This window comes from Nicotiana tomentosiformis, chromosome 4 (genome assembly GCF_000390325.3).
Source record: "Nicotiana tomentosiformis chromosome 4, ASM39032v3, whole genome shotgun sequence".
Taxonomy (NCBI): Eukaryota; Viridiplantae; Streptophyta; class Magnoliopsida; order Solanales; family Solanaceae; genus Nicotiana; species Nicotiana tomentosiformis.
Window position 1 is genome coordinate 129,889,258 of NC_090815.1, and position 24,931 is coordinate 129,914,188.

At 37.9% G+C, this 24,931-nt stretch overlaps 3 protein-coding genes across 3 annotated transcripts; 2 read left to right on the plus strand and 1 right to left on the minus strand.

Moving 5' to 3' along the window:
- Positions 1-1,205: 1,205 nt before the first annotated feature.
- Positions 1,206-4,233, plus strand: LOC138910519 (uncharacterized). Its single transcript, XM_070201763.1, has 4 exons — positions 1,206-2,033; positions 2,142-2,614; positions 2,733-2,851; positions 3,794-4,233. Exons 1-4 carry the CDS (start codon positions 1,206-1,208, stop codon positions 4,231-4,233), a joined length of 1,860 nt encoding a protein of 619 aa, XP_070057864.1.
- A 2,781-nt stretch (positions 4,234-7,014) lies between these two features.
- On the plus strand, positions 7,015-7,645 carry LOC138910521 (uncharacterized mitochondrial protein AtMg00810-like). Its single transcript, XM_070201764.1, has 2 exons — positions 7,015-7,186; positions 7,272-7,645. Exons 1-2 carry the CDS (start codon positions 7,015-7,017, stop codon positions 7,643-7,645), a joined length of 546 nt encoding a protein of 181 aa, XP_070057865.1.
- Positions 7,646-15,259: 7,614 nt separating this feature from the next.
- On the minus strand, positions 15,260-15,976 carry LOC104114467 (uncharacterized). Its single transcript, XM_009624930.2, has one exon. It carries the CDS (start codon positions 15,974-15,976, stop codon positions 15,260-15,262), a length of 717 nt encoding a protein of 238 aa, XP_009623225.2.
- Positions 15,977-24,931: the final 8,955 nt, after the last annotated feature.

Here is a 24,931-nt window from a genome sequence, read left to right on the forward strand (position 1 = left end):
ATTGAGAAAGGCTAAAACATGATTTTTTAAGGCTTCGGATCATAAAATTAATTTTCAAAATATGAGATGACCTATCGGGTCATCACATTCTCCACCTCTAAAACAATCGTTCGTCCTCGAATGGATATAGAAAAGTACTTGGGCTGGTGAAAAGATATGGATATATACTCCGCATGTTCGACTCGGACTCCCAAGTAGCTGCCTCGACGGGCTGACCTCTCCACTGCACTCGAACTGAAGGATAACTCTTTGATCTCAACTCGTGAACCTGTCGGGCTAGAATAGCCACTGGCTCCTCCTCGTAATTCAAATCCGTGTCCAACTGGATAGAGCTGAAGTCTAACACGTGGGACGGATCGCTGTGATACTTTCGGAGCATGGACACGTGGAACACCGGATGAACTACTGATAACCTCGGTGGAAACGCAAGCATGTACGCACCACTCCCAGTCTCTCCAGAATCTCAAAAGGTCTGATATACCTAGGGCTCAGCTTGCCCTTCTTTCCGAACCTCATGACATCCTTCATGGGTGATACCCGGAGCAACACTCTCTCTCCGACCATGAATGCAACATCACGAACTCTAAGGTTGACATAACTCTTCTGCTTGGACTGAGTTGTGCGAAGTCTATCCTGAATAATCTTGAACTTATCCAAGACATCCTGTACTAGATCTGTACCCAACAACCGAGCCTCTCCCGGCTCGAACCACCCAACTGGTGACCGACACCGCCTACCGTATAATGCCCCATAGGGAGCCATCTAAATGCTCGACTGGTAGCTATTGTTGTAGGCAAACTCTGCAAGGGGCAATGACTGATCCCATGATCCTCCAAAGTCTATGACATGCCACTTTTTATCAATCTGAACGATGCGACGATATGGTCGCTTCGTGTATTCTCAACTCACTATCGAAAGCTTTGGCTGATAGTCTACAATATGTTAGGGATGCGAAGGAATTATGGCAGGAATTAGAAGATAGATATGACCAAACCAACAGTGCTAAGCTGTATCAGCTTCAGAAGGAAATCAATGATTTAAACCAAGGAACTTTTGACATCAATGGCAACTACACCAAAATGAAGAAGCTTTGGGAAGAACTTAATACCCTAAATGCACACGCTCAATGCAATTGCGCCTGTACTTGTGGAGCTAAGGTAAACATGCACAAGGAAAAATAGGATAGAATATTAATCTAGTTCCTAATGGGGTTGAATGAGGTATACATTGTGGTGAGAGGCAGTATTCTGATGATGAATCCACTACCCAGCATTGCACAAGCATTTTCCATACTCATTCAAGAGGAAAAACAGAAGGAAGTTAAGCCGCACAATGAATTTGTGATGGAGTCTGCATCTCTTAATGCAAGTGCTGGAAATAACAATTTTAAGACCAGTTATAGTACAAATGGATACAATGCTGGGAACAATGCAAATAAAGGAGGATATTCGTTGAACAAGCATCGCCTGTTTTGTGAGTATTGTAAGAAGCCAGGACACAGTAAAGATAAGTGTTTCAAATTGCACGGGTACCCTCAGAACTCAAAGTATCCTAGTTACTGCAACAACAATAAAGGGAATAGAGTTGCATCAAATGTATTTGGAACACCAAATGAGGGACCTAATGTTTCAGAAATCGAAGGAGGTCCTCATGAACAGGGAAGAATTATGCAGCATCTAACTCAAGAACAATATGGACAGCTTCTCAACATTTTGGAAAAACTTCAAATAGGAAACACAAGGGAGAAGTCAGGAGACATGAACCTGACTGAAGGAGCTGTAAACTTTGCAGGTATTGTTGCTTGTTCTTCTTCTATTGAGCATAGTAATCAGTTGCGTGAATGTTCTAAATCAGATGTTGACTCGTGGATCCTTGATTTCGGGGTTACAAACCACATGACCTACAATAAGACATTATTGTGCAATATCAAAACCTTAGTATACCATTACCTAGTCTCACTGCCTAATGGGTACAAAGTGAAGGTGACACTTATTGGTGATGTGATTCTTAGTCCAAAGTTCATTTTAAGAAAAGTACTTTATGAGCCCAGTTTCAAGTTTAACCTGATTTCTGTTCATTCCCTAACTGTCCAACTAGATTGCATAGTTTTATTCACAAAATTCTCATGTCTTCTTCTACAGGGCCCTTCACTGAAGAGGCCACTGGAGATTGGTGAAGTCAAGAAAAACCTTTACTTTCATTGCTCAAATTCATGCAAAAGTAACTCAGTTTTACCTTCTGCACTTGACACTACTGTTTCATCACACAGTTCTCACACTGCACCTTGTGCATCCACTACTACTTCCACACACAATAGAAATAAAGTGCAGTCAATTGTAGGAACTATTGTTTCATGCAATAACAATGAATGTCCTGTTTCAAATGCCTCTTTTTATCCTTCTTCTGAAAACCATGAACCTTGTAGTTCTGTTCCAAATGCATCTATTTCTGAGAAATATAGTGTAGATATTTTATGGCATAATAGATTGGGCCATGTGCCTTTTGTCAAAATAGGGGGCATATCAGCCATCCCAACCACCTTTGCAAAAATAATAACCATTTTTCTGTTATGTTTGTCCAATGGCCAGGCAGAGCAGATCCCCCTTTCCACAAAGTACCATAAATACATTTAAAACCTTTGAGTTATTACATGTAGACCTCTGGAGTCCCTATCACATTCCAAATCATTATGGCTATAAGTATTTTATTACCGTTGTAGATGATTACAACAGATCTACATGGACACACCTTCTGACTTGCAAAAGCAATGCTTTTCATGTCATCAAAGCTTTTGTTGCCATGGTAGAGAATCAATTTCAGAATACCATTAAGACAGTTAGAACAGATAATGGTCTGGAGTTTGTTAACCATGTTTTTCCAAAGCAAAGGAATCATACACCAAAAGACCTGCCCTTATACACCTCAACAAAATGGCATAGTGGAAAGAAAACACAAATACCTCCTTGAAACAGCTAGAGCATTGATGTATCAATCCAAACTGCCTTTACAATATTGAGGTGAATCCATCCTAACCTCAACTTACCTAATAAACAGAAAGCCATCATCCTCTATCAATAACAAGTGTCCATATGAACTACTCTACCAGAAAAAAACCACTTTATTCACATCTTAGGAGCTTTGGCTGTCTTTGCTTCCCAGCCACTCTCAAAACACACAAAGACAAGTTTGAACCTAGATCAACCCCACATGTTTTTATGGGATACCCCTTTGGGACAAAAGGCTACAAGGTATTAAATCTTGCCACAAAAAAAATACATATTTCAAGAGATGTATTGTTTCATGAAAATATTTTTCCATTTACAAACTCTAATGATATGTTCTCTAATTTTGACGTTTTCTCCTTCCCGTTACCTCAAATGCATCTGAATGTAGAAAACCATGCACCAACTGACTCTAGCTCAAATGATTTTGTTGCATCCCCCATTGCATCACCTCACAGTCACAATATGGTGTCACCAACACTTGTATCAGAAGACTACAACACTGGAAGTGATCAGGATACATTTAAGCGTTGAACTTAGTATCCCATCTCCACAACTCCAAAATAAAAACAGCCCACAAAATACTACTAGCTCATCTGATTCTAACCAAAGTAAACCATCTCCAGAAAATATTAGACCACCTAGAGTTCATAAACCTCCCGCTTACCTGAAGGATTATGTGTATACACTCCCAAATCAACCTACCAATATTTTACCTCAAGATGAACAAAGCACATATTCTCTTTCTTTTAACACTTTTATTCCTGATATGCAACCCATTGACTTTACAGCCTTGGCCACTGATAGTCAACATTTGATAAAGAATGTGTCACTAGACTGTGAGCAGGTCTCATATGAAAAGGCAGCTGCTATACCTGCATGGCAAGCAGCAATGACCCAAGAATTTGAGGCATTATATGCCAATAACACCTGGGATTTAGTGCAACTTCCAGTTGGAAAAGGGGTCATAGGGTGCAAATGGATGTATAAGATAAAGCACAAGGAAGATGGGGGTGTAGAGAGGTTCAAAGCTAGGTTGGTAGTGAAAGGTTACACTCAACATGCTGGAGTGGATTACACTGAGACTTTTTCACCTGTTGTGAAAATGACAACATTGAGGACTCTGATTGGGGTAGCAATTAAGAAGGGATGGGAAATGTTTCAATTAGATGTGAACAATGCATTTGTCACGATCCGAAATTCCCACCGCCGGGACTGTGATGGAGCCTAACATTCCACTTGCTAGGCAAGCTAGAGTTAGAGAATCATTACGTCAATCCTTATTCAATTCAGTAAATAATAGCAAATAAGCTAAAATGAAATACAGCGAGTACGGAATAATATTTAAACTTCATTAAGTACTACCCCCCGGATCTGGAGTCATAACTCACGAGCAACTATGATTTACTACAAACAGAGTCTGAAAAGGGAAAAATATATTGTTTTGAAGTAAAGAAACATTAAATGATAAAACTAGTAAGAGACTCTGGGGTCTGCGGACGCCATCAGATCTACCTTGAGTCTCCTGACAGCAAATCCAAGCTGCTAAGCCTCACGATAAGCTAGGACCGGTACCAAAATCTGCACAAGAAGTGCAGAGTACTGTATCAGTACAACCGACCCTGTGTACTGGTAAGTGTAGAGTCTAACCTCGACAAAGTAGTGATGAGACTATGACAAGACACCCACATAATAAACCTGTGCAATTTAATAGTATATGTACAAATAACAACTAAACATGTACTATTGGGAGGGGGAAACATGTTGATGGGAATACGAGATAGAGAACTACAGCAGAATGGTAACTTGAACAACCAATATACTATGAACCAATAAGAACAAGTAAATACAGTAAAGGAAAAATGCACGGCATCACCCTTCGTGCTTTTACTCTCAACCTCACCTTAAAATCAATAGAAACGGCACGACATCAACCTTCGTGCATTAACTCGCACAACATGGCACGGCATCACCCTTCGTGCATTAACACTCATAATGTGGCACGGCATCACCCTTCGTTCATTAACACTCACAATATGGCACGGCATCACCCTTTGTGCATTAACACTCATAATATGGCACGACATCACCCTTTGTGCATTAACACTCTCCCTTACCATAATGCAATGAACAAATAACAACATGGAGATAGAATAATAAGTACAAGTCATACTCAACATTTTGTCCCACAATATCGACCTCAACTTCGTAATCAATACTCAATTATCACTAGAAGATCTGTAAACATGATAAGAACGATCAATTTACAATACTAGTCTAAACATGGATAACATGAACAAAGGAAGCTATAATTGTAAGAAACCAAGCCCCGCCCATATGCTTTAACCCGACTACAGTGCATAAGTAATCGTCACCTCACATATACGTTGTTCCCCAACATTTAAACATGTAGCAAATAGACAAAACAAGTCTTATTCCCTCAAGTCAAGGTTAACCAGGATACTTACCTCGCTCCAAAGGCCACTCAATGCTCAATTACCACTTTTCCTGTAGAATCCACCTCCAAACCATTTGTATCTATCTACAAACGACTCGATAATATCAAATATTGCTAAAGAAATTAATTACAATGCATAAATTTAGATTCCCCAAACTTTCCCCAAAAAAGTCAAAAATCGACCTCGGTCCCACTTGGTCAAAACCCGAGGTTCGGACCAAAATCTATTTATCCGTTCACCCCCGAACCTGATTACATAATTAGTTTCGAAATTCGACCCAAAATTGAGGTCTAAATCCCCAATTTGCAAAACCCCCCCAATTCTTCCTAAATCCCTAGTTTCCTACTATGAAAGAACAAAGATTAGGGCTAGGAATTTAATGGGTGATGATAGAAATGGAAGAAAATGAATTAAAGAGTACAAACCTATGAATTGATGTTGAGTTTTCTCTTCAAAATCGCACCTAGGCTGAGCTCTAATGGAGAGTTTATGAAACAATGGGCAAAATCTCGTTTTGATTCTTTTTAAGGTCTGGGCGTGGGGCCTTCTTCGCGTTCGCGAAGGCTGTTCCCCCCTGGCCTCCGCGTTCGCGAGCCAAGGCTCGCGTTCACGTAGAAGAATGACTGACTCCTCCCCGAGGTCCCTAAAGCTTCGCATTCGCGAAGGGTAAAGCCCTCATTGCTTCGCGTTCGCGACCCATCTACCGCGTTCGCGATTAAGAAAGTCACCCTGCCCCAGTTTACTCTTCGGGTTCGCAACAGTACCTTCGCGAACGCGAAGAAGAAGACACCAGATAACAACTTAAGCACAAAAAAACCCAGATTTTCTAAGTTTTAAAACACTTGTAGCCTATCCGAAACTCGCCCGAGCCCTCGGGGCTCCAAATCAATTGTGCACACAAGTCCAAAAATATCATACGAATCCGCTCGTGCGATCAAAATACTAAAATAACGCCTAGAACTACGAATCGGACACCGAATCAAAGGAAATTTTCAATAAGGCTTTAAAACTTCTATTTTCACAACCGAATGTCCGAATCACATCAAATCAACTCTGTTTCTCACCAAATTCGACAAACAAGTCATAAATATTATTGTGGACTGTACCGAGCTCCGAAACCAAAATACGGACCCAGTATCAACAAAACCAAATATCAGTCAATTCTTAAAATCATCAAACTTTCAAACTTTTATTTTTTTTACCAAAATTCAATATCTCGAGCTAGGGACCTCAGAATTTGATTCCGGGCATACCCCCAGGTCTCAAATTATGATACGGACCTAACGGGATCATCAAAATATGAATCCGAGTTCGTTTACTTAAAAAGTTGACCGAAGTCAACTCAAATTAATTTTCAAGGTAAAATTTCTTATTTTTATCAGTTTTTAACATAAAATCTTTCCGAAAAGACGCCCGGACTACGCAAGTAAATCGAGGGAGGTTAAAACATGATTTTTTAAGATTTCAGATCACAGAATTAGGTTTCAAAATATGAGATGACCTATCGGGTCATCACGGCATTCCTCCATGGTGACTTACATGAGGAAGTATATATGGAGGCACCACCAGATTTACTTGTAGAACAATCTGGAATAGTATACAAGTTGAACAAATCCATGTATGGATTGAAACAAGCTAGTAGACAGTGGTATGCCGAATTGACAGAAGCTCTATGTTCTAGAGGTTACACACATTCTATGTTTGACTACTCATTGTTCTATAAAGGTAAAGGGAATTCAGTAACTTTTGTGGCTATGTATGTAGATGATGTTATTATTACAAGACCTTCTTAAGGAGTTTGATTGTATAGGATGTTCTGTTATGACTTCACCTCTTGATCCAATAGTGAAGTTAAAAGCAGGAGAAGGGATAATACTTCCAGATCCTAGTCACTATAGGAAACTAATTGGGAAATTGAACTTCCTTATAGGAACTAGGCCTGATATAGCCTATAGTGTTCAACACTTGAGCCAATACATGCAAAGTCCTAGAGATAGTCACCTAAAAGCAGCAGTACATGTGTTGAGGTACTTGAAAGGTAATTTATCTCTAGGCATATTTCTGTCCAACAGTGGAGATTACAGAGTAAGAGCCTTTTGTGACTCTGATTGGGCTACTTTCCCTGAAACTAGGAAGTCTGTCAGTGGTTACATAGTGTTGCTTGGTGACACCCTTATTAGTTGAAAATCCAAGAAACAATCTATCATTTCCTTGTCATCATCAGAAGCTGAGTATAGAGCAGTGAGAAAAGTAGTTGGGGAACTGGTCTGGCTTGCACGTCTACTTGAAGAACTCACAGTACCTCTTTCTCTGCTCATACTTGTCTTTTGTGACAGCTAGTATTTTAAAAGGCGTGGGCGTAAGGCGGGGCGTTTTACATATGCCTCAGCGTAGTGTAAGCCCCGAGGCGCGGGGCGTAAGCCCCATAGGTATTTAATTTTTAATATTTTATAAAATAATATAATGACAATTAATATTTATAAACAGGTAAAATTGCATAAAAATTGAAGAAAACTATATATGTGTGTGCTCCATCCCCATAAAAAACTAATCAAAACAATCTGTTATACGTTACTTACAAGCACAAGTAATTTGAGTCTAAAAGAATAAAGTTTTCTATATGGAGAAACAAAAAGGATGATTAACCTACAATTTGAACTTTGAATTTGCTGCTATGAAGAAAAATGTAGTTCTCTTTGTATTTGTAAAATAAATTAAATATTCGTTGCTTTTGGGAGATATTAGCAGACTAGCGGACAAGATAAAAATTTGGGAAAATCATGAATTAGGGCTTAAATCAATAAAAAAGGTCTTTACTTTTAAATTTAATACTTTTGAGTTCCTTTTTAAACTTTTTGAGTAATTACCAAACTCACCTTTGAGAATTTGGGTATTATATGAAGGACTAATTGAACAAATTTTATTTTAATTTGAAAAAGTCTCTGGGGCTTACTCCTTACTAAAAAAATGCGCCCCGAACGCCCGGGCGTACGCCCGGACGTACGCCCCGAACACCCGGGTGTACGCCCCAAATTACGGGGCTTACGCCCCAAATTGCGGGGCGTATGCCTCTTGAGACTTTCGCCCCACACCATCGCCCCGGGGCATTTTTGGTACGCCTCACCCGGGGCTCGCCCCGAAAACGCCTTTTAAAACATAGGTGACAGCCAAGCAACACTTCACATTGCAAAGAATTCAGTATTCCATGAGCGGACCAAACACATAGAAGTGGACTATCATTTTGTAAGAGACAAGCTTCAAGATAGCCTGATTTCATTACATTACGTTCCTACTCATGAACAACTCGCAGATAACTTTACTAAGTCTTTGCCAGGCAACAATCATACTCTTTTACTTGGCAAGTTGGTTGTGGATTCCCCACCTCCAATTTGAGGGAGGATGTTGAGATTATTTAATAGTTAGCCACATTGTACTCACCTTATATTTACATAGGTTATTTTTGTATAGGCTACTTTTGTAAACATTTAGGCTATAAGTGCAATAAGGAGTTAGAGGCGGTGCCAGCTGTGCATATGTATAAGTGTATTGTACAGATATTTTGTAAGGTAGCAAAAATCATTTTCTCTGCTTCAATTTGTTTCTTGAAGCTTCCCAGTGTGGGTGCTTTTCCATTTTCCTCCATTGGAGTTCAATCTGAGCTCGATTGCATCGGTTATCCTCAATATTTTGTCATCCTTATAATAAAACTCATTCCAAAATTGATTCTGACTGGGGGTATATTTGGTATGCAAGAAAACATTATCATACAATGTCAAATTGAATCATCAAATGAAGTCCTATATAATAGTAATAACTCTAATTAACGATATTGCTATTACAATAAAACCATAATATTTTACGTAAGTTATGGTTATTCTTTGCTACTATGCTATCTATTGAAATTTAACTCCATATATATAGCATAGTTCACTACTCTCTCAACATATTTCAAAATGTCGAATTCTATTAAAAAGTGATTAAATACCTCGATTTTGCATAAATTTGTTTTTAATTTTATTATTACATATCAAGGGAAAGGGAGGGCGGAAAGGTAAAAGCAATGTCACGTTACTGATGAGTTCGAACACTACCAATAACTAATTGATAGTAGTAATAGTGAAATTTGTTTCCATTTTGAATTCTCTCGTTCTCTTGAGTCTTGACTCTTGACTAATCACTAAGTACAGTGACACAAACGGAATGTACTTGCATCCCGAACCACCAAAAGAAAGTTGATCTTTCTGTAAGGTTTTTGAGTAAATAAGAAGGAAAAACTTTACAAATTTAATAACTATGATTCAATCAGGTCATTTAATTGGTAACTTATCCTATGTTAAATTATATTGACGGTGTAAAACTTCTTTACGTACATAACTTTAGGTTAAAGGTAGTGTAAATTATTTTTTATGTACTCAGTTTTATATTAAGAGATCTTTACACAAATAATTGGTCGAATTTGTTATTTATTTTTTCTAACCGATAAACATATATTATATAATTATACACATGTTTTATATATATATATATTATACGTCCACCGTATTTAATTCAAATGATTGGGTAGACAGCAATTTAAGTTAAGTTTCTTATGTTTAAAGGCACGAACCCAACATTGATATTCTCCTCCTATCCGTACAGTCTTGTTAAGCATAATGAATACAACCAAGGCGGAATATATATATCGACTGTATTCGTTCGCATAATGAATACAACCAAGGTGAAATGTAGAAATACAGAAAAATAAAATGCTCTTGTTGAGAGTCAAACTCAAGACCTCTGCTTACTAAGCATGAGCCACGAGAGCTTGTTGCTCTCGCATTTCAGTTCAAAACAATTCATCGCTAGTTTCAGTACTACATATGAGTTTGCTATAATATTCAAATATTGCTACAAATGATAACTTTCTGAAAGTATAACTACAAATGATAAATATAATGTATATATTGTCTCGCGTAATTTTTCTTAGGTGAAGGAGAAATGTGCATAAATTGGTATGGGCCAACTAAAACAGCATGGGGTGAAATTAAAAAATAGTCAGATTTACAAGTGGTAATTGAAAAATAGCCATAATTTCAAAAGTAATCGAAATTTAGCATAATATACTGGAGTAGTATATTATGCTAGAACTTTCCGTGTGCTGGAGTTCCAGCACAATATGCTGGAAGTTCATACATAGGTGCATCAATCTCTAGTATATTATGTTGGAACTTTCCGTGTTGCGGCAAAATAGTGGATATTTTTCAATGACTTTCCAAATGCTAACTATTTTTTAATTACCAATCTGAAAACTTGCTAGCGCGTGCTATTTTCACACAACATAGAATAGTGGAGGCCCGTACCAATTACCAAGTGATTATGATATCTTGGGCCATCTAAGAGACCCAACAATCACGTTGGGCCTTGGAGTAATGTAGGCCCATAGAATGTGAGATCCAAATCCATATACTGATTTCTTCGGGTGAAAAAAAATAAAAAATAGCCTGATTTATACCTGGTAATTGAAAAATAGCCACAATTTTAAATGTAATCGAAATTTAGCTACTTTTCATGTAAAAATAAAATCTGAATAAAAACACCTTTAAAAATCCAGAAAAATTTCAGCGTAATATGGTGGAGTTCGAATTTTTCACATATGAGATTCCAACATAATGTGCTGGAGTTCCAACATAATATACTGGAAGTTTATATGCAGGAGCTTCATACTCTAGCACATTACGCTGGAACTTTTCGTGTTTCAGCGAGGATATTTTTGTCTAGATTTTATCACTCCATAAAATAATGGCTATTTTATAATGATTTTGCAACAGTTGGCTATTTTCGATTATCTATCCGAAAGCTGGCTAGCCCATGCTATTTTCACGATTTCTTCTCTTTTAACACCATATATATCAGTTGGGCTTTAATAACAAAGGTGTGAAGAAAGGCAAAAAGGATTTCCACATATATAACACGTGGAAATGCCAACAAGTAACCACTCTAAAGGGCTGCTATTTAAGAATTAGCCAGTACATCCTACCTACATTTTAGTTTTTCAGTTCCAATTTTTGGGACAAGAATGTCCTGAATTGTCCTGAAGTTAGGATTTTTTTTTTTTAGAATAATCCACTAGGCATTGTGCCTAGGGCTTATTTTCATATATATATAACTAAAGTACAACAAGGAGGGGGACATAAACTTTACCTCCGAATAAGTGGTTGGTATCCGATGACTACTAAATCTATAGCCATTTGATACCTTACAAGTATGTGTAGTCAGACCTAAATGAATATACCATTTTGCTAACCGAAAAAGGTAGCCTAATGATTTACAAAAATAGTTAGGTCAACTATAAGCATAGAATCGGAGGACTCCTCCAATATACATTTGCTCCTATAATACAACAGAGGACATGTTCTCCCAATAGGAGGTGACAAAAACATAATACAACAACTAGAGGTAATAGAGGATACATCAAAGTTATCTTCATGTTGGCTTGAGCAATGAAGGAAGCCATTGTGAAGGTAACCTAAGTAGATGCCAAAAAATTGCAGAAAACTGTCCAAAATTGTGATGCATATTGTTGATTGCTCAAATGCAATCAACTCCAAAATTCAGAAAAATTGATGTTTCTTGGTTGTTGTCTTGTATTATCTGTGGCACTGCTGAATGGTAGATAATGCATCGACCAAGACTTGTTGACAGAAGAGAGGAAGCAAGAGTTATCCTGGTAATTTCAGGTAATTGGAATTTCCTCACCATATTGGTATACATTCAACAGAATGAGCACACACAGTGCTGATACCATACCTTGAATGTATACCGGTGCTGTCAATTTACTTCCGGTTCCTGCAAAAAAAAAAAATTCAAAGTTAGGTAGAAAACTGTCTGGTTTCAATTTCTGGTTAGAGTGGAGAAAAGGTTGCTGCTGTTGGACATATTGCTTTGGACAGATAGGTTAGCTCCCATTGTTTCAATAATATCAAACATATCCATGGGAGGAATTAGAGGTAGAGGCAAGTTGTGATGGGCAGATGATCCTACTAGTTTTTTTGTGCCTGAAGGAAGGGGTGCCTAGAAGGTCCTGCTGAATCTAACCTCTAATGTGGTTGGGGAGAGATTGAGTGGAGTAATAATGGTTTATGGTTGATAGGTTGTGGCTAAGTTTTGAGAGGGAATCTGCTGGGCAATTGGCTTCCCTGTACACATGTGAGAATTTGATTTCTTCACATTGGTCACATAGCTGTCTCATATTCATCAATTGCATATTTAAACTCCATGGTGGATCATTTTCAGTGGTAAGCGAATGAATGAGCAGTGATGAGTATGCTTCTAAGTGTACCTTGTTGTGGCCATTGTCAATTCACCACTTAACTCTTAAGGCTGCTGCTTCAACTTCAGCTTGATTATTGGTACCTTCTCCAAATGGAGAAGCTAGGGCATGAATGAATGTACCACTGCAGTTCCTTATTATTGCCCCTGGCCCTATACTTCCTGGATTGTTCAATGCACTTCCATCACTGTTGATTTTTACAAATCCCTTTTCAGCTCTGCTCCAAACAACCTGCATGACATTGATGTAGTGTTTGATGCTCTCAGCAATGGGGTATAAATACTCCCATTTTAGTGGCCAGCAGATTGAGGGATAGGTTGTTTGCATGAGCATGTGAATATCTGAGTTGATGGAGTAGATGACTCTAGTGAGGGAGGAAGTTTTGGTGCCATATTTTGCATTGCACATGTTCTTCCAAATGTTCCAGCAGATGATGGTTGGTACAGTGTCAAGTAAAAGCTTCTGCACTTCATTCTTTCTTTTGTGAAGCCACCATTTCATCAGCAGAAGTCTTAGAGGCATTTCAGTAGTATGGATACCAGCTGGTCCTACAAACTTTTTCCATACTGCCAATGCAAAGTGACCCCTACTGAAAATATGATCCACAAACTCTGCCCCAGGTGTATAACAACATATACATCTAGATACAGTAGGGCTGCTAAATAAGAGCACCCTATCATCTGTAGGCAGTTTGTTTCTGAGAGCTCTCCATATACAGAAGGACCATTTGAAAGGGATCCTCTTATGCCATGTCATTTTATTGGAGAAACATATTTGCCTCTTCTTTCTGATCAAGTCCCCTACAGAGGAGCATGTGAAGTTTCCTTTCACATTTGGGATCCAGATAGTTGGTCTTGGAGTTGAGGGTTGTGTTAAATTTTGATTTGAAGGATGTTAGGTATTAAAAGTGCTGGGACTACTTCATTCAGCTTCCGCAAATTCCATTGGTTGTGGTCCCATAAATTGGCCACAGTTACATTGCCTGGCCTTCCTCCTCCACTTCTGTGTTGAGCAAGTGCACCACCTCCTAACCAGTTGTCCTACCAAATACTGCAGTTACCAGAATGTAGTCTCCAAATAATATGTTTTTCAGCTTCTTTCTTGTTAGTCATCATTTTCTTCCATGTCTGTGATTCCCCAGAGTTCCATTTTTTTGGAAATGGGATTTGATCTCTGGCAGTATTTAATTCTGAGAAACTTGCTCCATAGTGACTTTTTAGTTCTGAAAAGCCACCATTTTTTGTATTCCATGGTTTGGCAGATATCCTCCATTGATCTGAAGCCAACACCTCCTTCTTCAGTTGGAAATGCCATTTTTTGCCAAGAGCTCCAGTGGTATTTGTTTTTATCTTTCTTCATTCCCCAAAAGAAGTTAGCTGCTAACTTCTCAACCTGCCTCAGTATAGTTTTTTTTTTGGGGTGGGTGGGGGGTTAAGGGGTGTTAAGGCTAACAATAGGTGTGTAGGTATAGATTGGAGCACATAATTAATCAAAGTGGCTCTGCCTCCATAAGAGAGGATTCTGCCTTGCCACCCCTTAATTCTGCTTACCACATTGGATACCAGGGAGTTGAAATATACTATTCTCATTCTTCCTATGTATAATGGACACCCCGGGTAGGTTATGGGAGATTCTTTCTTGGTGAAACCTATGACTTGCTGAACTCTTCTGATGGCAGCTGGGAATGCAGAAGGAGAAACCAGAAGTGGCTTTTGTGCCTGTTGATTTGCTGCCCAGATGTGTGTTCATAATTGCTGAGAACCTCCATAATCTTCTGCAGTGATGCTCTACCTCTTGACGTTAAAATTATGATGTCAATAGCAAAGCTTAGATGATTGACTTGTGGACCCCTCCTCTCCATGTAGAAGCCATTAAAGAATTAATCATGGGTGATATTGTTGAGCATCCCAGAAAGTAGTTCAGCTCCTATGATGAACAGAGATGGGGCCAGTGGATCTCCTTGTTTCAAGCCTCTGGTAGAGTGGAAAAAATCACATCTAGTGTCATTGATGATCACTGAGTACCAGTTGTTTGACATAGTTCTCCATATCATGTCAGTTATTCTTTCATTAAATCCCATTCTTCTCAGCATAATACATGTAAATCTCCAGGATACCCTATTATAAGCTTTTGCCATGTCCAGCTTGATAACAACATTTGACCCTTTGTTTGGCTTTTTAATGCCTTACACAATTTTCTGTGCAAGCATTATGTTTTCATGAAATACTCATGCCCTTAACAAAACCAGACTGGTTGGGTGAGATGATTCTGGGAAGGATAGGGCCAAGTCTGGAGCAGATAACCTTTGAGATGATTTTGTTGACAAAATTGCTGAGGTTGATAGGTCTGTATTCAGTGAAGGAGTTGGAAAATTTAACTTTTGGTAGTAAAACTAGGTAGGCACTAGTCATGTACTTAGGCATTTCTGAACCAGCAAAGAAGGCTAGAACAACTTGTAGCAAATCCACCTTGATGATGTCCGAGCAGGATTAAAAACACTTTTCATTCATGCCATCAGGACCTGCTGCACTTGCAGGATTCGTTGAGAAAACCACTTCCTTGAGTTCTTCAATAGTTGGATCTCTAGTGAGGAGGTCATTTTCTTCATCTGTGATAAATGATGGAATACAGGGTAACAAGTCTTCTCTAATGGTGCTACCAGTTTCTGTAAATAGATCCTGATAGTAATCATAGGCAGCTTCCCCTATAGCTTCATCACTTTGCACCCATTCACCTTCAATGTATTTGATTTTATGGATAAACAACTTTCTTCTTCTTCCTCTCAATAAATTGTGGAAGTATCTTGAGTTTGCATCAACATTTTGAAAATTCATTCTATCATTTGCATCATTTGTTTGAGCCCAAATGATTTCTGCCTGCTTCACTTTTTCTTCATATTCCTTGGCCTTGTGAAAAATATCCCCATATTTCTGCCTCGACCATTTACTCAAGGCATTAGAGACTGCTTTAAGCTTTTGATGGAAGATCCACATAGCATTGCCTCTGACTTCTTGATTCCAGACTTCATGAACCAGGGGTATGAAACATTCATTTTCCACCCAACAGTTGAGAAACTTGAAATATTTTTTATTGGTATCCTGCCTAACATTCATCTCTATCAGCAGAGGATTGTGATCAGACCCAGTGAAGGATAGGTGTGAAATTGTGATAGCTGGGAAGAAGATAAGCCAATTGTCATTTACCATCCCTCTGTCCAATCTCTTGCAAATTATTGATCCTGGACCTCTGCCATTGGACTATGTATACCTAGGACCATAGAACCCCACGTCTACAAGTCCACAAGCTTCTGTCATAGTGAGGAAGTCCAAGCTCTTGCTCATTTGGTATGGTAGAACCCCTATCTTTTCTTCAATGTATGCAATAACATTGAAATCTACAAGCACACACCATGGGATGGTACATGTCAAAAATTTCTGCCTCAATACCTCCCATAGTGGTCTTCTGAGATTTGCTTTACACTTGACATAAACAACAGTTAAATGGAAAACTTCAGTTGCTTCTACATGCTTTAGTTCAATAGTCATTTGCTGCTCATCTTGGTCAATGACTGAGCCTGTAAAATCTTGATCCCAAAAGATCCAGATTTTGTTGTTGATATTTGATGTTGCTTGATGCATGGATAATTGGATTCTATAGTAGTTGATATGAGTGCTGTCAAGAAAAGGTTCTAGGACTGAAATGAAGGATAATTTGTGAAGGTGTTCGAGAGTTTTGAGTCTTTCAATGGCTCTAGAGGTTCTTATAAAAGTGTTTGGGGAGGGTATGCTTTGGTGGAAGGGTAGAGATGGGTGCTTTGCTTCTGGTGAGGTAATATGGTGGTTTATTTCTGGGAGAGAGTCCTTGTGCATCAATGATTGTAGCATTATCAGAATGACCATTAAAAGTAGTAAAAATATGACTGCAAGTGTCATCATCCTTCAAGTCTTCACTATGTTCATCATCTGCTTTATCACCAATATCAACTTCATCCTCAGACTTCATTCCATTGATCTTTGGAATGGTTATCCCTTGTAATTTGTTGAGCTGTTGCTTTTTGATTTTCATTTCTTTGCTGATCTTCCTTTTGGTCTTGCATTACCATCTTTTTCTTGGAATTCTGATTCTTGTTTTGCCCCTGCACAACTTGTTCCTGGTTATGTTGAGATCCCTCTGCCTGCACTTTCCTATTATTGTTCTGATTCTCATTATTTCCAGATGTTTCAACTGCTTTCTTTTTGTCCTCCTCTTCTTTTTTCCTGATAGAACAGTGGTATTCCTCATGTCCCAAATGCCTGCAGTGTAGGCAGTAGGTTGGGAGGTCTTCATACATCACCTCCAGCCACTGCCCATCTCCATTGACATCTTGGTCATCATCAAAACCAAGCCACACATGGTGAGGCCTATCTTTAGTTAAGTCTACCTGCATCTTTATTTTTGCTACACTTCCCCTATTTTTTTGCATTGAGGCAAGGTCCATATAATAAAAATGCCAAGGCAATTCAGGAATGACTACCCATACTGGGACAATTGGGGTGTCCTCATTAGGCTTGAAGTTGGGAGTCTAGGCTTGAAGATTCATTCTTTGACCCTGGATGTACATGAATTGTTTGGTCCAAATAGTGGTGTTGTCATACTCATTATCTAGATCAATGTACATTGTTTGAGCATTGAAATGGGTCTATTTTAACTCCTCATCTAAGCTCAGTTTGAGTTGTAAAGCTTCTTCTGATCACTTCCATTATGGGCATAGTGTTAAGAAATTTGCCCACAATAGTGTATTGGCATCTATTGGCTAGAGTGACCATATAGTCTTTCCTGGTGAAAATAACCGCTGGTTGACCTTATTTGGTGGTTATTTTGGGGGTGTGAATTCTATTAGGGCTAATTCTGCAGCCTGTTTTGCTCTTAGTTTGGCTGCTAGGGATTGTGTGATGGTAGGAGGAGGTGTGGAAGGATAGTTGGGTAGTTGTTTTGGTTGGGTATTGGTTTCTTTTGGTGGAGTATTTGGTTTGTTGTTGTGAAGCTGGCATTTTGGATAGTCTCTGTAGGTGACTTATTGTTATGTGGGTGTTGAGGTTTATCAAACTTGGCTGAGATCTTTGGGTGTGTGAAAGTAGGTTGGTAAGGGTTGGTTTGGGTTTTTGTTTGAGCTAGTTGAGAAGCCTTGGCAACATGAATAGGTAGCTCATTGGCTGGTGTCTTCTCCAAGTGTCCTGGTGCATTTTGAACCGTTGCTTGAATGAGGTCGATCACCTGGTTTTCTGATAAATGAGATAGGGGTCGTGCATCAGTTTTTTGGCTATGTGGTTGCATTTCAATTACATGGGGACGCTCACAATCAATAGGAGATTGGCTTTCACGGGCGTGATGCATAATTGACTGCTTGGGAATGACTGGTGCATTTGGTCGAGCAACTGTAACAGTGGTAGCTGCAGAAATCGATTTTGGAGAAATTGTGACATTTGATTGGTTGACCTGAGGTTGTGATGGATTGGGAAGATTCCCTATAGCTGCAGAAACATTTTGGTATTGACCTTGGTCGATTTGGATAGCTGGTTCACCATCTCCGACCAACTGAGCAATTAGGGAAGAAGATATGGATCGATCACTAGGAATTGGGTCTTGTAAAGTGACTCCAACACCACGATGAGCTTCAGGAACATCCAAAGGTTCATTTTCAGTAAATTGCACTTCAATTGGGTCAGTGGAATTGGTTGGGCATTTCGTCGAGCACTCGTTATGTTCACAACTGTATAATTGGTTTTTTGAATTGTTGTGGAGATTGGTTGATTGTAGTGGGGTTTTGAGGGATGAAGAGTGTTCTCTGGGTTAGCAGAAACATTTTCACTTGGTTTCGTACAAATTGAATACCTGGAGCGTCTTCTACGGCAATTGCAACTTCGCCGGCGATTTGCAGAACATCGAAGCTCTCATTTCCCACGGTAGAATGGTCTGAAATTTGGTGGAGAGGTAGTATTTGACCTGGAGAAGAATCTCCATAACTTGGAAATGCTCGATTTGTCCCATAAATGGATTGGGAATTTTTTGAAGATTCCATGCGATTCGAAGCTATAGTGATCGTTGCACCTTTTTGTAGATCTGCAGCAGCTCGCTTGCAATTTTGGAATGAAACCAACGGGGTTTGTGCTCAATGCCAAGGTGGTTCTTTTGAGCCAGGTCCGATGGAATTTCACTGCCGGACGGCGGAGTTGTGCCCATTCCGGTGGCAGGCGTGGTTTTTAATCTATTACTGATTCCAGTGGTAGATAGTAAATCAACTAGTGTTGTTCGCATGACCTGAAATTAAGATTTTTAATTTAAATTTTCAGGATAAAATAATTATTGGCTAATCTTTAAATAGCATCCATGAGAATGACTATCTGTGTACCTGCCCCTATATATACTGGGGGATCGGGTTTTAATGTCGATTTCGATGGGATTTTTACCTTCATATACAATATTTGAAACTTATTTACCAAAACTATAGTTGTTTTGTATATTACTTACTCTAAACAAGGATTGCTTACAAATTATATACAATCCATTATTAGTGCCTTAAATTAGGGGATTTAGTTACATCCTTTTCCTTTTTTCTGTCCTCTCCTCTTTCCTCACTGCCGCATCTCTCATCAATTTTTCAATCTTTCTTCATCTTTCTCTCTCACCGTCTTTCTCTCTTAATAAGGTAAGCCTAAAAGTTATCTTCTGTCAAATGAAGTAACCTCCAGGTCGTAGGAATTGAAGATTTGAACACTAATCTATCATAAAGCTTTGAATTCGAATTTAGGTTTTCAAAACTCATTATTTGTTTGGATTGAGTGTTATTGCAAATAATTGAAAATATTATTTGGAGTTTATATCTCAATTTTGAGGGTGTTTTGGTGAAGCTTAGACTTAATTTTGACTGAATTTTATATTGAAGAAGAAGAAGAAGAAAAAGAAGAAGAAGAAGAAGAAGAAGAAGAAGAAGAGGAAGAAGAAGAAGAAGAAGAAGACATGACATATAATATACTTACGAAATGGTAGTAAAGTTGTAGTAAAATTGTAGGTAAATTGTATTCTGCTGCAGTTATATATAATTTTTTATTTGAATGTTGTATGAAAGTTGAAAAATAGTTGTATAATGTATGAATCGTTGTATAAAATTTGTATGTAAGTTATCAATACGATCTTTTTACATAAAATTGTTGATATGTATCAAAATTATATTAAGAGAGTAAGTTTTAATTGGAATTTTAGAGAGGAAGAAGCACATACCACACACAAAATATATATAAATCAGATATAAAATATATAAAAGACATATTGTATAAAATTTATATTTAAGTTGTATGATATTGTAGTTGTATTTAATTGGGTAGAAATAATGTATAGAAGTTGTAGATAAGTGATAGATTAATTGTAAATAGGTGTATATTGTATAGTTAGTTGTAACTCAATATTACAAATCAAATGCATTGTGACTAATTCAATATTACATTCCAAGTCACAATTGACTATAATTTGTAAGCCTAAAAGTTGTCTTCTGCCAATCAACCTATTGAAGCAACCTCTAGGTCATAGGAATTGAAGATTCGAACACTAATCTATCATAAAGCTTTGAATTCGAATTTGGATTTTCAAAAATCATTATTTATTTGGATTGGGTGTTATTGCAAACAATTGGGAATATTATTTGGAATTTATATCTCAATTTTGAGGGTGTTTTGGTAAAGATTAGACTTGATTTTGGCTGAATTTCAAATTGAAACTTGAAGAAGAAGAAGAAGAAGAAGAAGAAGAAGAAGAAGAAATTGTAGTTACGAAATTGTAGTAAAGTTATAGTAAAATTATAGGTAAATTATATTCTGTTGTAATTATATATATATATTTTTATTTGAATTTTGTATGAAAGTTGAAAAATAGTTGTATAATGTATGAATCATTGTATAAAATTTATATTTAAGTTATCAATACTATTTTTTTTACATAAAGTTGTTGATATGTATTAAAATTGTATTACGAGAGTAAGTTTTGATTGGAATTTTAGAGAGGAAGAAGCACACACTACACACAAAAATATATACAAATCAGATACAAAATATATAAAAGACATATTGTATAAAATTTGTATAAAAATTGCATTTAAGTTTTATGATATTGTAGTTGTATTTAATTGGGTAAATATAATGTATGAAAATTGTAGATTAGTTGTAAATAAGTGTATACTGTATAGTTAGTTGTAATTCAATATTACAAAATCAAATGCATTGTGACTAATTCAATATTACATTCCAAGTCGCAATTGACTATAATTTCTTTGAGGGTAAAATTTGATTATGTAATTTGACCAAATAACTTGTGACTATAATTGTCAAAAATGTCGATAAGTTCAAAATGTCTCTGTGCCAATTCTCAGTACTCGTAATGAGTATTGCCATTTGAATAACTAATAAGGAGCCCTATTTTTAGGTTGGTTACGTGATAGACCTGCAGGCTTTCGGTGCTTATGATGTAGTTTTGTTTTTCTCCGCGTTACGAAAAGTAATGCATGTTTAAGAAAATCAATTGTGTTAAGCTGGTAGCATAATCAGAAAAATATTATTCGTTGAAAGACATTTGCTAAAGAAAGATTTCGTGATGCTTAATTGTGTGAATATTAGAGTTAAATGGCAAAAGGTGTTGTTATGCCAAATATCACCAGTTTCTCAAATTATACATGGGGAGGCAACTATATTTTATCATCATACAACTACTTTTCAACTTTCATACAACATTCAAATAAAAAATATATATATAATTACGACAGAATACAAATGTAACGACATGGCCGGTCGTTTTGAGTATTATAACCTCGTTCCCCCATTTACTGCTCAAGTTATTCTTTACAGTTGATTTATGACTTACCGGGTTAGTTGGTTCGGGTCCGAAAGGATTTCTGAGTGAAATGAGGTACTTAGTCTCATAATTGAAAACTTAAGTTGAAAATATTAACCGGATGTTGACTTATGTGTAAACGACCTCGGATTTGAATTCTGATGATTCCAATAGCTCCGTATGGTAATTGTGGACTTAGGAACGTGTCCGAAAAATTATTTGGAGGTCCATAGTGAAATCAGGCTTGAAATGGCGAAAGTTAAATTTTTGGAAAGTTTGACCGATGGGGGTGAATTTTTGATATCGGGGTCGAAATCCGATTCAGAAAATTTTAATAGGCCCGTTATGTCATTTATGACTTGTGTGCAACATTTGAGGAAATCGGACTTCATTTGATAGGTTTCGGCATCGTTTGTGAAAACTTGAAAATTCAAAGTTCATTAGGCTTGAATTGGGGTATGATTCGTGATTTTAGCATTGTTTGAGGTAATTTGAGAGTTCGACTAAGTTTGTATGATGTTATGGGACTTGACGGTATGTTTATTTGAGGTCCCGGGACCTCGGGTGAGTTTCGGGAGGTTAACGGATCATTTTTGGACTCGGCATGTTGGCTGAAGACTGCTGGTGTGTTTTTTTGGTTTCCTTCTTTGCGTTCGCGAGTGGACCCTCGTATTCGCAAAGGGGAATTTGAGGCAGGCAATATTTGCCCTTCGCGTTCGCGAGGGGGTCTCGTGTTCGCGAATAGGAGCTGTGTTGTTCATCGCGTTCGCGATTGGGTATCGCGTTCACGAAGGAAAAAAATAGTGGGCATGGGTTTTTGCCTTTGCGTTCGCGAAGAGGAGCTCAGTAAAGCATTGCGTTCGCGAGCAGTGTCTCGCATTTGCGAAGAGCAATGTTGGGCAGCACGATTTTGTGCTTCGCGAACGCGAGGGACCTGTCGCGTTCGCGAAGAAGAGAGGTCTGGACAGAAAGTTTAAGTTCTGTCCCATTTTCCATTTTTGACGGATTGGAGCTCGGGAAGAGGCGATTTTTGGGATATTTTCAAGGAAAACAATGGGTTAAGTGTTCTTAACACATTATTGGTCAAATTACCCGAATCTATGGTTGTTTTTAATATTTAATGGGTGAATTAAGTTGGAAAGATTAGAAAACCCTCTTGGTTTAATTTGAAGATTTGAGGGTCGAGTTGATATCGAAATTAAGTAAAATTGATATGGTTAGACTCGTGGTTGAATGAGCTTTCGGATTTTGTAACTTTTGTCGGGTTACGAGACGTGGGCCCCACGGACAATTTTTGAGTAAATTTCGATTTTTTATTGAAAAATTAGTATTTTCTTATGGAATTAATTACAAAAATTGTTATAAACTGAATCAAATTATTTTTGGCTAGATTCGAGATGTTTGGAGGCCAATTCACGAGGCTAAGACCTAGCGGAATAAAGGATTTCACGGTTTGTGGTAAGTAACCGTTCTAAATTTGGTCATGAGGGTATGAAACCCCAGAATATGTATTATGTGATTGGTTTTGAGGTGACGCACATGCTAGGTGATGGCCGTGTGGGCGTGCACCATAGGGATTATGACTTGGTCAATTCCATGGAACTGTGTAGTTGAAAAATTTATTGATATCCATACATTTTTTCCCGTATTAGAGAAATCGATCTATGAATCATGTTTAAATCATATGTTTACACTATTGGGACCCATAGAGGTCGTGTACTTGTGAAATTATTTGCTAAATTGATGTTTTACACTCAATCACATTTCTATTTGCACATTTTTACCCCAGTCTCTCTTATTCATTATTGATATATCATATCATTATTGTTGGTCTGCTTATCATGATTTATGAGAGCCCGAGAGACTGGAGAGGTTGATGACTGAGTGAGGCCGAGGGCCTAATTATGAGGATATTTATGGATCGGGCTGCATGCCGCAACATGTTTCATTGATTTATGCCATGATTGGCTTGATATAGCACTTGGGCTGAAGGATCCCCTTTGAAGTCTGTACATACCCCCAATAAGCGCAAGTACCTACCGAGTGCGAGTGCCGAGTGATGAGTGCCGAGTGATGAGTGACTGTGAGGAAATAGTGACTTTGAGATTGGAGTGAATGGGAGGACTGAGTGACTGTTACTCTGAGATGATGCATTGATTTCATTATTTGCTGCATTTCAGCTGTCATATATCACTATTTTGAAAATTTCGGAAAAAAACATTATTTTTGGTTTCGGTCAAACCTCATATGATATTTCAGTGAAATCTTATATGTTGAACTTGAGAGCATGCCTACTCTTTTATATTGGAAAGTATTGTATTTGGACTTAGCGGAGAAGCCCGTCACTACTTTCAGTTCTTTGTTTATTATTGTTACTTACTAAGTTGGTTGTACTCATACTATACCCTGCACTTCGTGTGCAGATCCAGGTAATCCTGGACATCGCAGGTGTTGATTCTTTTGCACAATTGATTTTCTCGAGATTCTGAGGTAGCTGTCGTGTTTCGCAGACCTTGTCTCTTCTTCCCTATCCTTTTGTTTATTGTATTTGATCACATTATTTTAGACCGTATTTTCTAGACTTGTAATGTATAGATGCTCATGTACTAAGTGATACCAGGTTTTGGGAGTAAATTTATATTCAGTATTGGTGGGATTTTTCCTCTTAAATTATTAGTTTTCAATATTTAAAAGAAATTATGGGTTATTGATGTTGCCGGCTTGCCTAGTATCGGGATAGACGCCATCACGACAGGTATGATTTTTGGGCCGTGACAAGTTGGTATCAGAGCCTAGGTTACATAGGTCTCACAAGTCATAAGTAGGTTTAGTAGAGTCTTGCAAATCGGTACGGAGACGTCTGTACTTATTTTTGAGAGGCTGCCGAGCCCTTAGGAAAATTTCACTTTCTTGTATTCTATCGTGCGGAATTGATTCAGCTTGAAACATAATTCTTTGAATTCCGTCCACGCATTCGTGTGCGCATATGAGCGCTCAATATTAGTTATGTATCACCGGCTTGTGATTCCATGAACGAGGTTCGAGATAAGTATTTTGTGTTTTGTTGATGGGCCAGTCAGGAGGACTTGAGGCTGGAGTTAGATCGCAGTTTAAGCTCAGTAGTTTCGATTGTGAAAACCTATGCAATTGGACTTAAGCGTTCGGTAGTATTCCTATGAGTGGAATTTGTAGCTCGATGAGCGGTTGAATGACTATATGATAAGTATGATGTGAATGCGGGATGTGTTCAGATGGGTTGAATGAGACAAATAAATTTTACTTGTGACTCAAGAGTTTGCTATTGG